Genomic DNA, 15,841 nt, shown 5'->3' with positions numbered 1-15,841 from the left:
GTCATGACCATGATGTCATATATTAGAGTAACGGTAAGTAAATAAATACAAAAAAACTGCAATGAGCTCAATGACCGATTATGTATCCTTGAAATAGATGACGNCAAATCTGTGTTTTCCTCCTCAAGCAATTAAAGAAAAAATTAAGATGTTGAATTTCAAATTTCAATAACAAAAAAAAACATTTTTGTCAATCCGGAAAAAAATACGTATTTCTTAAATTAATAATAGCTACTAGCTGTTAATAATCTAACATAAAAAGGTAGAGTTTCGTTATGGGAACAATCCGGATATAAGAATTTTTACTTAAAAAAAATTGAGGTTCTTAGTTGAGGATTTTATTGCAGTCATCACTTTTTGTTGCTATCAAAATAAAAATATGAATACAATGACTGTTTTTTACTCCACTGACTCCAAATCACATTTAAAGTTGATCAAATCGTTTTTCGTAGTAATTTGTTCTATGATTATTTCTAGCCTTTGGATTCGCATCGATCCTATCGTACTATACTCTTAGCTTCTTTATGGACTCGACACGACTTCCACCCCAAGAGAAGAAAGCAGTTGCGCTTTCCCTAAATATTGTATCTGAATCTAAAGCAATTTTATAACTACGTATTCATTCACTACTTGTTGTTGCCCCAAAAGACAAAGGCTACTTTTGAAGAGTTTGATTACCCAGAAATAAAACTAAACCAACCTGTTTTTTTTCGGTTAAACACTTTTTCAGCCTAGTATGAATGTTTATTTCTCATGGGTTCTTGTTTTCCTCTCTTCATTTTCAAATCGTACCAGGGAAACAAACCGTTTCAGTTATCGCAGGCCACAAATACCAACTACGACTGTTTCGTGAAGACATCCAAATCGCGAAAAGAGACAGGTGCCAGTGTTGGATATCTAAAGGTCTTAAGGAGTGTAAAAAGCCCAAACTCCATTGTGAAAGAGATCGTGGGAAAAGTTACGTGAGTTAAGGCCAACATGAAAACTGTTAAGTCTAAATTTGGTAACCTTATGGTATAGTCAACACTCATGGAATTAGTTCAGGTCTTATAACCTGTGGATCAGTGGGCAATAACTCACTAGTTATTCACATTTGTAGATATGATGTCACACTTCATAAACAAGAACAACATCTGCAATGCAGTGCCGGATTATATACAGATTATTTTATCCGATTCTTCTACTTAGTCCACTGCAAATAAAACTGGAAATGACCAATTTCTTCTTCAGCAACTAATTGGCAACGTCAATTTTCATTGGGGCACTTTTGAAACAACTATAGTTGTGTTTTGCAGGAAATGAATGATTGGATCGGGATGTCGGGTTGTATCAACCTTGTTTGAAGGTTTAGATGTCATGTTTAAGCGTCATTAATGTCATTTTAGACTGAGTACCTTTGGGTTAACTAAGCGTAGAAATGATACAAAAGACTAAGCGATGAAACTATTCCAGACTTTATAATTTTTTAACATTGAACTATTTTAACACACTAGGAGGCCAACAAGTATGATTTTTGTCTCCCTACTGATAATTTATTTTACCAAGGTTTTTATCTTTTGGCAACAAAGATCATAAGTATCTCTTTTTTTATCCAGTGGTCCACCCACCGCCGTGGCTCGCCACGTTGACTAAAATTGATGAGGGTCCTCTTCAAAATTCCGCTCAACTTAAAGCGATGGTATTACTATTCCACATTCAATAGTGTCCCCTATTAGATGAACATTTTGGAAATGGCTTGGTTAATCTCCGGAAGTTATTAAGTTGTCACGAAGGATATCTGGGACTGATTTTGCCACCACTATCTTCATTGATGGTGCAAGAAAACATCAAACGGGGAGCATTTTTCGGCTCATATTATATAATTTCGCTAAAGAGCTAGGCTGATACATTTCCTCAATGAAAATGGAAATGTTGGAAAGAAAGATTGCCAACTTGACCGGCAAAAAATAGTCTCATTGATGGTTTTAGTAGTAAACGGAATAGTGTCATTGAAATGAAACGGTTAAACAGGTACAAATAACGAAACTTAACATTAGCAAAAATCAACACAAGTTCATTTGCATGAGAAATGCACTCCAAATTATTCAGTTTTCGAAATCACATCTCATCACCTTTTTCGTAATCCATAAAAACTTCATAAACCCTAAAACCGTTTTTTAGAATTAACTTATACCTGCATTTTAAGACTTTCGTCATTTTCACCAGCTTTTGAGATTCCATGATTGATGGGATTCCTTTTTCCACCACATATGCTTTTCCTTCGTCATGAACGCTTAAGTAGCTTGAACCAAAAAGGATGAGATTCGAGACCATTGAATTAAGTCTATGAATAGCTCGAAAATTGATCAATGGTAGACTGGCCGACCACGGATGACAAATTTGATCCGAAGGAAACAGGCCTGTCTTGGAAGTTGTCTCTCTTGAAAATGGAAGCAAAAATAAACGCCAGAACTGTCTCACATGGCTTGTGGCGACTTTACGAATTACTTGCTCTCAAAGGTCCCATTCTGCTTTGCATGTGCGTACATACGTACATCTTCCTCGGGCCGTGGTTCGTTCGCCCTCCCACTCGGTTAGGGAATTGAGCAGGCCGAAGGCCCACTAGGTAGCCAACAGTTACACCCACTGCACACTATGTGAGTATGTCTGTTTGCTTCATGGATCAGCCTTGATGCGTTGTGTGGTACGCGTATCTTTTAAGCGCGGCATCAAAGGTGGTGGCACCGGCGACGCCAACTGAAAAGCTGAAAGAGGAAAGAATGGAGGAGGGCCCTTTGTAGCTTCTTTAGATGATGCACATCGTGCCTCGGTTTGAAGTCGATCGTCCACAATACTGTTCACAACACAAGGGACTCGCTCAATCGCACGACTATTCTGTTCATTGTTCTGCTTGACTTAAACCAGGTCGGGAGCACACACAATCACTCCACTGCTATTAAGAAGACCAGTGCTTGTCTTGAGACAACTCCTAGTATCAGACAGATCAGCTAGAGGTGCCTTAAGGTCCGACAAGTTGGACAATCATAACAACATTGCCAAGCAACCCAACATCCAGAATAAAAAGTTTCCCACTCGATTCGTTGAATCGGTAAGTTCAATAACATTTGTAACTCAATCTGTGACAATGAATGCGTTTGGGAGATCGATTGTGCTTTTTCACATATTGAATTAAGGTTCATGAATTTGCTTTTATTTATTTTCCAAATTGGTTGCGGCTTACAAGTTCTGTCACGTTGCCATGGGAAAAATCATGACGAGGAACATGATGTCGCATTATTAACAGGGCATTTTAACCTAGACACATTTTTTGGGAGGTGCTCTGATCAAAATTAGCTTCAATAAAATTCTGCCCCTGAAAATGAATTGAATTCATGAACATCAATGAAGATCAAAAGAGCCATTGTCGACTTATGTACGGATACGTGTGTCAGGCCGATGTTGACAAAGAGTAAACACGAGAGCCAGTAAAATAACGAATTCTTCGACATAAGCGGCCTAGCAATATCAACAAATCAGCTCTGTGATGACTATTCGACCTGGATATTTAGATCTATAATCTAATTGTGTTCAAATCATATTGATATCTTTGCGTCGTGTCTAGATTACACTGGTATATTTACCCTTTTTGGTCTTTTGCATGAGTGTCAGGTGGTACTGGTCATAGGACCATCCGAATGACATTTGATCTATTCGTTTTGAGCTGAAATTAAGACGTGACTGACTGGTAGGTGTGCTCAAAGCGAAGACCAATGCTTTGTGTTTGCATGCTCATCTAGTGCCGAGTGTAGATGGGGTGGCATTGCCGGACGTGCAAGCTTCTACGTCTCCATTCCATTGTTTTTTTGCATTTTGGGTCTCTCAAGTAGTACGTTTATGACCAACTTCACTTGGCAAATTTGACTTCAATATGGTCTTTCCTGTCTGTCAGACAAGGAATTCGTGAAGCAATTCGACACGAACTGCAAACTTTATTCATCCTATGCGTGTTGTTCGATCCACTGGACCAGGACCACGGGTTTAAGAACTACGAATATGTCTCCACAAAGCGTTTCATGAAAGCAACTCATCCCCAATTGCCATTCTATTAAAATCAATTTTGACGCAAACAATCCATGCAATTCTCTTTTCATCACTTACCAATCACAACGAGTAGTACCTACTTTACGTCAGAGTTCAAGCAAGGCCACCATGTCTTGGAATGGCAATGGCAGTACTTCTAAGAAACCAATGCGACTTTTTAGGGAATTTGGTGAGACATTTCTGACTACAACATTTGATAAGAAGGACCTGGAACTTGCGTTATTGAATCCCTGATTTTTCATGTTGACAATGTTAATGGAAACGGGAGTGATGGGCTGGGAAGTACCCGGCGTTATCAAAATCTTGCAAAAAGCGAGAGACTCAACCGTCAGCGTTATTATTTTTGCCTATTTTTGGTTGTCTAACGTGTTGCATCACTTTTGGAGCAAAGCTGTTTATTTTAGAAATTTAATGAGAATCATCTGATTGTCGAAGAACGTTTTTGAGGGGTTGACGGTTCAGCGATGCGCCAACATCTTCCAAAAGACCCAAATTCTTGGGAACAGGGCTGATCAGACTTCAAATCGGGCGTGAAATATCAATCCCTTCGAGTTTGCGATACCTCGAATGTTCTCAAAGTGTGGGATGTTGCTTCCGTGAAGGCTAGGAGATCAAATTTCTAAGCTTCCATGGTCATTTCCACGCTCAATTAGGAGGAATTCTAAATTTAAACCTGCCACAATAGGGCGATAAGTAGTATCCGATGGCGATGATAACAGTCTCAACAGCATGCTCTAAATGAATTACGTTCAGCACATTACCTATTAATTAGCCAATTGCGATGATCTTTGAAGCCCACCAAGATCACGAGAACAAAAGAATTCGCTCTTTATCTGGTGATACTCGTTCAAATTGACATTTTTGATATATTTCTTCCCAATCGAGAACAGTGATACCTTACTGATACGTAATTTATCGGCTTTGATCAATCTGAACAGGTATTCTGTCAATTTTGGCTTCCTTGAAACCTTTGATTTCATGTTGATTGAGACAATTTAACCATGCGGACATTGCGGTTATTAATATTTTACCTTCTCGGAAAATTTCTTGCGATTCAGGAAGTCCAGTCAAGCATTCGACATGGCCACTGGTAAATTTGGTAGTTGTGAGTCGTAATAATAGATCTAAAGTGATCACGTTAGAGGCTCATTTTGCAACAAAGTGGCTAATCTGGCCTGAGGCTTGCGCACACCATAATAACAGAAAGGGTTTGTTCTTGTTTATCTGAGACATTGTCTGGTTGTAAACGTCCTCAATTACAAGCAATACATGCTTTTGCACATGCGTCGGCCAAAGTGAAGAGTAATGTACGCCACCGAGGTCTGTTCGCACTCGGGAAGATATTTTTTCAGGTGCCAATTGGATACAAACTAAGAGAAAAGATTGAGGTGAAATTGAAGCCTTGTCATTTTCTTTGACGGGCAAAATGACTTTGGCCCAAGGCACACCACACTATGACATGACACTCGCTCGCTCGCTCTCACCTCCCCCGATTGGAGCTTTTTTCAAGCAAGATCATTTAATATTGAGTCTTTTTCAGGTTCATCAAGATGCCAGGAATTTGCCCCAGATGCTCGAAAAATGTCTACTTTGCGGAAGAGAAACAAGCCATTGGCAAGAGTTGGCACAAACTCTGCTTCGTTTGTGGTGAGCATTGGTTTTCCGGTATTCCGCCGTTTAAATAGTAGGGGACCTCATTAGAAAATATGATCTCCCGTACGAATGGTGGGGGTTATTTGCCAGCCTTTGTATTGAACTCCTCACTTGATTCCTCTCTCCCCCTTTAATATTGCCTTGAGAGGGGAAAAAAAGAGATGTAATTTAAGTTAAATTGAATGCAGGTAGTGCGTCGGGTAATTGAGCCTCCTCTGCCTTCGTAGTGTGACCCCTAAGTTCATCTCAATCTCCTCATCTTGCTGTGTAATTAAATGGCTGAACATGTTTAGTCCTCCATAGCATAGCTATACCTACAAGCAACGCTAGAATCCCCACACGTGACTCTTTTTCATCAAAGGAGCTCTGATCTTTTGTCTCAGTCATGAAACTGCGATGCGGTCGGTTCGACACAATGACGAGCTGTCATATCTTTGAAACAAATCCGTTAGATGGTTATGTACCCCAAAAATTGTAATTGAGTTCCGGAGCAAATTAGTGACGTATTGAGATCCATCGAATAATCATAGGTTAAGAGTGATGAAGCAAACGTATTTTGATATCTTGAACCAAGATCGAGTTATACGCGAACAATTACAAGAACCTATTTGGAGCTTCAAGCTGATGCGGCGTCAGGTTAAACCAGTTGAACGAATGTCGATCGTGATTCTCTTGTTCTCAACATTATTGTGATGAACCAGAAGTGGACCGAACGCGATTAAACAAATGCATTGCCCCGCTTGAGGGATATTTTTCCCCCGATGGTCCAGCTTTGGATGAAGCACCAATAGGCCAAGATTCAACCCACCCAACATTCATTGCAATCAAGATTAACGCTTGCCTTTCTTTTGAACTTGATCGTTGGTTCGTGGATGTCGCATTAGCTCAAACTAAAGGGGATCATATATATATCCCAATTCAGCCGTGACTTACAGCGAACTCCATTTTCTTCGTTCACGCCTTCCACCTTGAAAAAAAAGTGAGGGACTCCACCCAAAAAGATAATATGCCCGAAACCTTTTCTTCTGGATTGCTTCTCAGAAAAAAGGAAGGCCCAAGTAAATAATGACTGGTCTGATTTTGTGATTAGCAAGTCGGTTTTGAGAACAATCCTCTTTGCCGTCAAAGTTTCCCATTTCCTAGCGATGCGTCAATGGTTGCATAAATCACAAGAGGTATTGAGTTTTACTGAGCTTGACTTGAACTTTAGAAATCAGATGAAGATTTTCCAGATTGAGTGATCTGGAGACGACTGAAGGCTACTTCTGATGATTATCCCCCAATAGCAAATGGTGAAGGACGAAAGATGGTGATGAGACCAGTCGATTCCTTGAGGGGAAAGTTGTTGATTTGAAGAGACTGATTTCCTTTTTCTCCAGACCACCTAGCTCATTCCATTAAAATCTTGCAAGTGGGCTTCCAAACGAGATGCTTAAAGTCCATTGTTCTTCCTGACTTATCTCACCCATTTTCCAGGGAGGTTGTTATGTTTTAACCGGAAAAAGTTCAAGCCCGAGAGTTAAAGTGCAATAGATTTGGTTGGGCAAAGCTAAGCGAAGACTGCTCGCTTCATGCAAAAAAACTGAGTTCAAGATCGGACAAATTGTTGGCATTTCTAACTATCAGAATGAGGAAATATCTCGATTGTTAAAGCAGAAGCGAAGGAAAATATCGATTGAGGCATCGGATCCATTGTGTTTCGTTCGTGTTGTACGTAAAATTGACTTCTTTTCTGGCAACAATGATCCATTTTCCAGAGGATCATCTGTGAGGAAATGGCTTCACAAGTGTCGTCCTTTGCTTCAAGGTCGCTTTTCGCTGATGTCTAGTTTTCCGCTTCATTTGATAAGCCTTGGCGATTCTCCGATAAGTCCAGGTTGTTCGAAACAATTCAGTTCTTTGAAGTATTTGCTATTAGTTCGTACTCAAACTGAACTAGGAAACTACCAGCTTTGATTGGCGACCATTATCGTAAAACTTGATTCTTGATACATGATTGGCGCAAATTAGGGATTACGTAACACAGCCCCCCCCCCCTTTGGGCCAGCCACCCGATTAAGTGTTATTTCATAAAAAAAGCTTCATGCATGCAGTCATGCTAACCTAAAATGCTCTCTATCAAACGATTTCGTGAGTGCGCGTTATTTGAAATGATGGACCTCGATCGCATGTGTTCCCGCTTCCATTGCATGCACTTTATGCAAGGAACCGAAAACAGTAGAGAGATATGGAAAAAGAGAGAGACGGTGAGAGAGCGAAAGAGACAGAGAGTCTCCTTCACCAATCACCATGACGAGTTTCCATCTAAAGAGAAACTGTTTCAGTTCAGATGAAGGAGTCGAGATGATGTTAGCTGGCAAGCACGCCTTCTGCAGAGCATTTCAAATGAATGTACTCTTAGCTAAGGTTTTGATGATGATAATGTCGGGCTTCCATCGTAGATGAGCAGGCTGGATATGTAGGCATGAACTCGTTGCGTAACCGACACGCAACATACTCAATGTGAAACCAGTGTCAAATCTGAACTCGACGAGACATATTCAGAATTCCCTCGTGTCCCACCAGTACTATCTTGTTGGATATTGAGTTGACAGTATGGGATATCTAGTTTTTCCTCACAAAGACCGGACTGAGCAGGTCGTGTAGCAATCAGCAGCCTCGTTCTTGGCCTCTTCTCTCTCTTCCTGAGCAGGCAGATCTACAAAGGAAAAGCGTACTTTGTGTGTCCCCTGGAAGAAAGAATTCGAGCTGCTGTTGATTCGAACGATAGAGCTCCATCGGATCCTTGAGGTTACAAAAGCAGAGAGAATAATTCGTTGGAAAACCAGGTGAAACGAAACCAAGAGGGTCCGCCAATGGTGATAAGGATCCCCTCCTATTCGCGCTGGGTACTGCATATCCTGATTGGTTTGCTGATGGTAGCACCAATTTGGAAGTCGCTCAGCTGGGCCATCAAGGCAAAGTGCATCAGCCGTGGCAACTAGATTATTGCCCCGTCGAATTCGCCATCGTCAATTGTCTTCCTCCTCCTCTTCCATTCTCTTGCCCATTCGATCCATCGAACGACCGATCCATCGATCCATCCATCGATCCATCCATCCATCTAGTGGGGAGAGTGGTGTGGGAGCACCGCTCCTTGGAGCAATTGCCGTGTTGTTCTTTCGCGGAATTAGGTGAATTGGGCAACCTCCCAAAGTCAGTATGGTGTCTGACTACGAAGAGATGACAAAGGTGAGACGTTCGTCCTTGGACGACGAGGATCTACCCGGAGTGGATGCGGCTAAGGGCTTCTATCAGAAATACGAGCCCAAAGAAGTCCTCGGGAAGGGTCTCAGTTCCGTGGTTAGAAAATGCATCTGCAAGCAATCGGGCGTGGAGTATGCCGTCAAAATCATGGACATGTCTGGGTCCAACGAGGACAACGCCAACATCAGCCCCCAGCAACTCCGTGACGAGGTGCACCGAGAAGTCAGTGTTTTGAAGCGAGTCTCTGGACACCCGTACATTGTGGATTTGATTGATGTGTACGAAAGCACTACGTTCATCTTTCTGGTGTTCGAACTTTGTCACAATGGGGAGCTCTTTGACTACTTGACGAGCAAGATCACCTTATCGGAGAAGCGGGTCCGAAGTATTATGAAGCAAATCCTTGAGGCAGTCGATCACTGCCACCAGCTCCATGTGGTGCACCGGGATCTCAAACCAGAGAATATTCTGTTAGACGAAAACCTGAACATCAAGTTGACCGACTTTGGCTTTGCTAAAATTCTTTCCGAGGGCGAACGGTTGTGGGAAATCTGTGGTACTCCCGGTTATTTAGCCCCTGAACTACTTCAAGCCGGCATGTTGGAAGCTCATGAGTGTAACGGCTATAGCTTTGAAGTCGATGCTTGGGCGTGTGGTGTGATCATGTACACCTTATTATGCGGCTGCCCGCCTTTCTGGCATCGGAGACAAATTCTCATGATCCGCCTCATCTGCGAAGGTCGTTACAGCTTCTCCTCGCCTGAATGGGATAACATTACAGACGAGGCAAAGGACTTGATTTCCAAGTTACTTGTAGTAAATCCCAATAACCGTTTGACGATCTCACAAGCTCTAAATCATCCAGTGTTTCGGGCACAACGCCATTCGCTGAGCCGAGGCATGACGGAAACGGTGGATTCAGATTCGGTAAATTCATCCGAGATCAAAATAGTCCTAGAACCCGTGACCAAACAATCATCCGTCTCACCTGAAGTTGAGGCTTCAAGTCCCAAATTTAATCCAAGGCGGACTTTCAGAATAGGTATTCATAGTGTGAGGTTCATGGTTCGATTTCAACGTCTCAAAGACACTCCCGAGCCACTGAGCCTTGAACAAACCCGTATCAACCCTTACTCCATGCGGATGTTCCGCAAAGTCATTGACAACGGTGCCTTTGGAATTTACAATCATTGGGTGAAGCGTGGCGAGGGGCAAAATCGAGCCGCTTTGTTTGAACACTACCCTAAACGGGAGCTGGTTAAAGCAGTACAGAGGACTTCGCTAAAGGCTTAATCAAAAATATATTGTTCAAATTTTGATTTCTCTCGTATGCAATCAGTAGATAGTAACCATGAATCTAGTTTGTTCAGAGACGTTTTGCCATATACAACTGAGAATAAAATTATTAGCATCTCCATCAAGTAACCAGATTCTTTCCTTATTTCGTCCTTGGCTTCTGGCCTGGGGATATCTATTGAATTCGCGAACCATCGCTTGTCTTCAAAATGAATCACAACCATTCCAGGTTCGTTTCAAAGACAAAAATATTCCATCTAGGTATGGCAGATATATATATATATATATGATATCTTATGGATGGGATGATTTTATTTTTGCTTAAACATATTTGGATGATCATGAACACTTTTTTCAGGAAAATGTCGAAAGATGCTCGATTCAGGCCGGATCACGGAACATGATGGAGATATGTTTTGTAGTTCTTGTTATCGTAAGAACTTCGGTCCCAAAGGCTACGGATTTGGTGTTGGTGCCGGATCTCTCAGCATGGATGATGGAAAAGGATATCAGGTGAATCCGCCATTGTCAATTTGTGTTTGAACCATAACTCTCAACTTTTACTCTTAATTCATATTTAGACTAATCTGAACAAAGTGGATCATCAAGCAGAGGCCTACGTTGCTCCTCGAAAAACTTTGGCCGAGACTAGTAACATTACCAATAACGATACCTCTGCGCCTACGTATGGTAAAGACTCGGTGAAGAAAGTCGCAGCTCCAAGTTCATCAATCAGGCCACGATGGGGTGGGGCCGAGATTTGCCCAAGGTGCAATAAATCGGTGCGTGGGCTCACATTATAGTAAAACTAAAAACCATAATCATGCTGAAATGTGTTGATTGTGATAGGTCTTCATTGCGGAATTGATGAGAGGATCAGGCAAGGCGTGGCATAAATCTTGTTTCACATGCAATGCCAACGAATGCAACAAGAGGCTGGACTCGTCCATTTTGTGTGAACGTGAAGGCGAAATCTACTGCAGAGGTGAGACGAATGCCATACATATTTCAGGTTAATAGACCTTTCATGATGATGTAATTTATGATTTTACAGCCTGCTATGGAAGGAACTTTGGACCAAAAGGTTTCGGTTATGGTATTGGAGGCGGTACCCTTCAAATGACCTCTTAGGTCCTTCAGTCCCTTGCCTCGTAGTGTACATCACGATAGATTGATTGACATCTCAGTCTGGAGAATCTGCGAATGCATTCAATCACACCTAGCCTACATCCAATAAAGTAGAGAGAAGACCATATCGAGTCACGACTTCCCGATGGTACAAAGCTATCCACATATTTTGGCCAGTACATTCATTTCAACCATGATTTTTCTTCACTTTCGCTTTTGCATGATCCTTGTTGGAAGGAAATATTGCCCAACAGATTGTACATAAATATCACACAAGAATTTTTCATTCTCTACTTTATACTATAAATATATATTTGCTATTTAGTCCGGGTTTTACCCCATTATTTCAGAATATACCCTAAATTCAAAAGTGCATGCCATTCGAAATATACATATTGGTTCTCTTGCATTAATTACCATCCCCGACATGGCCTCCATTCCTCTTTAATCATTTGGTTTTGATGCACGTAGTAAACCTTAAAAAATCACAAGGAATTCATACTTTCTCGTCAATGGTAATAGTTGATCAACTATTGATTGTGCACAAACTCACTGGATACATGGCTGCAGTGGCACAAGCATGGTATGGGATCAATGAGAGTGTGGACCCCACAGGAAAGTCGTCGAAGTTAATTGAGTCATCCAAATCCCATCCAACTTTTCCAATCTCTTGTGTCATGTCACAAAGTTTAAGCATTGGATGACCCTACGGATGCAGGAAGAGTCATTAATTTTTTTTTGACAAAGAGTCAGGAATAGGGTGTTCTCAACAACTGTCGCCTCGATATCAAAGTGCAAATATCTCACCTCAACCCGGGCAAAGGATTGGTCCAGTTCTTGAAACCCTTGCTTGGTCAGTGCCGAAAAGCCACAATCTACCAACAATTGATTCCGCCGTACTGAATGACCTATGACTCGGGTCAAAACTTTCCCGGCCACATCTCCCATCCCACACGATCCCAATTTCTCTTGTTGGGCATCATAGAAAACGTAATTACCCGGATGAATCTCGCTGATTTGGGCATAGAGGGCGCTATCGTGGCTGCACGAAGGGGTGGATCCAATACCAATGTTGTCAAACTTGATCCCATGCTCCGACATCCGTTTCGATACACCAATTAGCATTTTGATAGTCTCATCTCGGGTCTAGAATCAATTGGGCCACTTGGTACCTCTCATAGTGTAAGGGTAAGGTAACTGAACTCAAGTCGTGTTCAAGATTGTTTCGCCTCGGCGGCAAGTTTTTACCGATCAACAGGGGTCAATTTTGGACTGATTTTCGAACCTTAGATATTAAGTCTAGGTTGTCAAGTGCATTTAATAAAGCATTTGGCTGGAAGCCAAACAAATATTCATGAATCAAAGATTCTTTATTCCATCTTGTTGTTACTTACATGAACCATTGGGATATAGACGGACCTGGGTCGTTAAGTTCGAAATTTAATAACTCTACTAGGAACCAATGTATTGCATTTTCTTTAAATAAGTATGGCACTAGGTTGCTGCATGCAATCATGCATTTCAAATTTTCAACTCAATCCAGCGACCGGGTCAAAAGTCATGCTCTTTCAAAGATCAGTACATAACGGGCACGGAATGAATAGATGAGCTCGTACTCTTAAAGTAACCAAGTACCAGAAAAGGGTTAGTTTATTCAACATTTGTTATATTTTGATGTGAGGTTTGAAAGGGCATGAATTTTAGTCAACTTCTTCAACGTTTGGACAATCTCATGTTAAGAAGACCGATTCGGAAATGTCGATTCTCGACCCTACGTAGACCCCCTCATAATCCATTGGTTCAAGTTGGTAGGTAATCTGTGTTTGAGATCTAAGATGACCACCACTCTTATACGAAAGCTAATGGCGGGGAACGATACCGCAAAAGGGATCAACTTGGAAATAGGGCGAAAAATGATTACGCTTCTTTTAAGCAAAGAAATGACTTCGGCTGATATTATGAGCACTCCAAGCGCTTTGAATTAACGTTCGATTGAAACCCACCTTTTCCACTTGGTTCGAATCTTGGCTTTTGTAGGTGTTTCCACAATGGACGTAGGTCCCTTGCAAGGTCATGACTGCGGGATATTTCCGTATTTCGAGGGCCGCTTCAATACAATCCTGATCAGACCACCAAAACCCTTCCCGAGAGTTGCCACAATCAATTTTCATGAACACCGACCTTTCGAAGAATACTCAACGCTTTGAGATTAGTCTTTGTTCGCCAAAAAGGTGCATGCAATTAGTTGGCTAGATAATGCACCAGGTACCAAGACTATACGTGTGTAGTGAGTGGATAGAATTCGACGCAAGACTTGCTCATCGCAGATTGGATTTTGTTTGATTACCATTTTTTCCCCGGTGGAGGGGGATTGGCCAACAGAATCTGGATGGATTCCTTGTTCGTTACCATGAGGTGATAGCTCTCCAGTTTTTGCGCCAATTTCAAGTTCCGTTGCATGTGTGTCGAGAGAATTGGATATCCGTACAGAATGTCGTCGAAACCGGCGTTGGCGTACATTTCCGACTCAACCAACGTCGAAGTCACCAAACCTCTAAAAGAGGACAAATCATTTGAAACGGCAGGCAGGATTTGGCATTCAAATTAAAGTGATTCTTGGTTTATCTGATTTTTTCATGTGGCTTATCTTAATCAAACAATACGTTATTTAAATGAGATTTCCATGATCGCCGATGACCTTTGGTTTTTGCCTATTGCTTACCTCCAAAAAAATTGGACAGCATAAGGAAATTATGAATTTCATTTCACACTTGCTGGAATGTTTTGCTCGTTTGGTTTACCAACGAGTTTGAGTTGGCAGACCGAGCTAATCCTTGAATGTAGGGTTGATCTGGAATGCCCTCTAAAAATTTGTCCAAGTCTGACTTGAAAGCTGTTACCGGATCAATAAGGCCTACGTATTCCCTACGAATATTAGAGGGAAGCAAATTGAACAACAATGAAGCAGCCCGAGAAAGAAGAGAAGTGGACTTCATTGTTCGAACTAGAATTAACATTATAATTGAATGAAGAGGAATAAGCCCAATTGGCCCTATTGGGAAGAGGCCAGTTGTGGTACTGTATTGGTAGAGCATCTGCTCTCCAATTTGCGAATTCTGTTTTGTTCCTTTGCTATCGAAGTTCAAGCTTCTTTGTAGTATTTAAATTACAACAGGAGCTGCTGCTTTGACAATTTAAATGGGTAAACCTGTGGTCATTCCTCATTGTGAAGTAATAACAAATGTTAGCTCTGACGACGAAGCGGAAATATCCCTCAATTGGGACATCCATATTCAGATGCCAGGCCAAGCGAGAGAGCTGCCATCTGACTTTGAAAAAATAAACCAGGGGTGGAGATTCTTCCATTGTTCAACATCAACATGTTCATGCTCATACCTTTCATGGGGGATCTGAGAGAGATTTTTTTTCCTCACCATGGGCTAATAAACGCAAAGGTGCTAGGGAGATCAAATGTTCCCCCATTTTTACATGAGACCACAAGGCTCTAACAAATGTGAGGAATATGATAATAAGCTCTGATGGCCCAAACATTTGGTCAGTAAAGTTCCCCAGGAGCTAGCAGCCACCTGGAGTTCTGACAGATAAGGTCCTCCCTTGGGCTATGAGAATCTCCAAAGTCAACATTGCTAAGAAGTGGTTGTGGTCCAACATGGAATTCTGCATGCATCAAGAAGCACTCTAACAACCCCCTCACCCCACTCTAAGTAGGGAAAGAAGGATTTCTGTTTATGCTTCAGAGGGAAGGGTTAGAATTCTTTTTAGCTTGAAATAGCACTGAGAATTATATTCCCTGTAGCGGTTAGTAAAGCGTAAAAAATCCAAACCCAAAAAACGTTAAAGCCACTCAAGTCATTTTTGCCCAAAATCACTTTTTTCGCGAATTGCAACATCAAAATAAACATAAACAGGGAATCGATAATATCTTAGCAAAAATTTGACAAAATACTGCTTCTGAAAACATATTAATATCTTTCCATGCAATTAAAAATGCCAAGCATTAGTAATAATCTCAATGGAAATTGGTACACACATATTACTCTGTTTTTATTCAGCGAGATTCTTTTCTTTGACCATATTCTCAAGGAAATTGACATTTTTCTTGATTTTTATCATTATCTAGCTACACTCTAAATTAATGAATTGAGCCTCTCACACTGGTGATACTGAATTTACAAACCATTAATGTTATTTCCCCTATATTAAGACCCAAGACGCGCCAAAATAATGAATCAAACTGTGACCTTTTTATGACCTTTAGGCCTGAGTTTGCAATGAAATTTCATTTTTGTAAATAAAGCGACAAAATAGATATTTGCAATATGAGCAGTGAGCCCATGAAAAAATAGAATATTGAGCCAAATTTTGCCCCCTAAAATGATTTATCAAAGTACAACTTTTTTGCGTTTTCGTAACGTAT

General features: G+C 41.2%; 3 protein-coding genes across 5 annotated transcripts in view; 2 read left to right on the top strand and 1 right to left on the bottom strand.

Annotated features, from left to right (window-relative positions):
- The first annotated feature begins 746 nt into the window (after positions 1-746).
- On the top strand, positions 747-11,829 carry LOC131877527 (cysteine and glycine-rich protein 1-like). Of its 3 annotated transcripts, none has more exons than XM_059223219.1 (6): positions 747-962; positions 5,621-5,727; positions 10,634-10,788; positions 10,857-11,057; positions 11,125-11,260; positions 11,330-11,829. In XM_059223219.1, the coding sequence occupies exons 1-6, from the start codon at positions 754-756 to the stop codon at positions 11,404-11,406; spliced, it is 885 nt and encodes a 294-aa protein (XP_059079202.1). In that variant the 5' UTR covers positions 747-753; the 3' UTR covers positions 11,407-11,829. The 3 variants fall into 3 exon arrangements, with proteins under 3 accessions (XP_059079202.1, XP_059079204.1, XP_059079203.1); XM_059223221.1 differs by having other exon boundaries at positions 936-957; XM_059223220.1 differs by lacking the exon at positions 747-962 and adding an exon at positions 2,820-3,088.
- Positions 7,868-10,400, top strand: LOC131877525 (phosphorylase b kinase gamma catalytic chain, skeletal muscle/heart isoform-like). The gene has a single exon (XM_059223217.1). The coding sequence runs from the start codon at positions 8,935-8,937 to the stop codon at positions 10,270-10,272; it is 1,338 nt and encodes a 445-aa protein (XP_059079200.1). The 5' UTR covers positions 7,868-8,934; the 3' UTR covers positions 10,273-10,400.
- LOC131877526 (D-serine dehydratase-like) overlaps positions 11,657-15,841 on the bottom strand; it is a 5,181-nt gene continuing 996 nt past the window's right edge. The window contains exons 2-6 of the mRNA XM_059223218.1: positions 13,751-13,957; positions 13,407-13,584; positions 12,211-12,549; positions 11,957-12,109; positions 11,657-11,879 (exon numbers count right to left, since the gene is read on the bottom strand). Coding sequence (XP_059079201.1) covers positions 11,817-11,879; positions 11,957-12,109; positions 12,211-12,549; positions 13,407-13,584; positions 13,751-13,957 — 940 coding nt within the window. The 3' untranslated portion in view covers positions 11,657-11,816. The remainder of the gene's footprint in view (positions 11,880-11,956; positions 12,110-12,210; positions 12,550-13,406; positions 13,585-13,750; positions 13,958-15,841) is intronic.

Source organism: Tigriopus californicus, chromosome 3 (assembly GCF_007210705.1).
Source record: "Tigriopus californicus strain San Diego chromosome 3, Tcal_SD_v2.1, whole genome shotgun sequence".
Classification (NCBI taxonomy): Eukaryota; Metazoa; Arthropoda; class Copepoda; order Harpacticoida; family Harpacticidae; genus Tigriopus; species Tigriopus californicus.
The sequence above is the reverse complement of the archived record's forward strand: the minus strand, read 5'-3'. Positions and strand labels throughout refer to the sequence as shown.

Bases quoted from the DNA above. Each gene is read 5' to 3' on its own strand.
- LOC131877527 (XM_059223219.1), top strand. From the start codon at position 754: ATGGGTTCTTGTTTTCCTCTCTTCATTTTCAAATCGTACCAGGGAAAC. The intron at 10,789-10,856 runs GTGAATCCGCCA...ATTCATATTTAG, and splicing joins ATGATGGAAAAGGATATCAG to ACTAATCTGAACAAAGTGGA. The intron at 11,058-11,124 runs GTGCGTGGGCTC...TGATTGTGATAG, and splicing joins GCCCAAGGTGCAATAAATCG to GTCTTCATTGCGGAATTGAT.
- LOC131877525 (XM_059223217.1), top strand. From the start codon at position 8,935: ATGGTGTCTGACTACGAAGAGATGACAAAGGTGAGACGTTCGTCCTTG.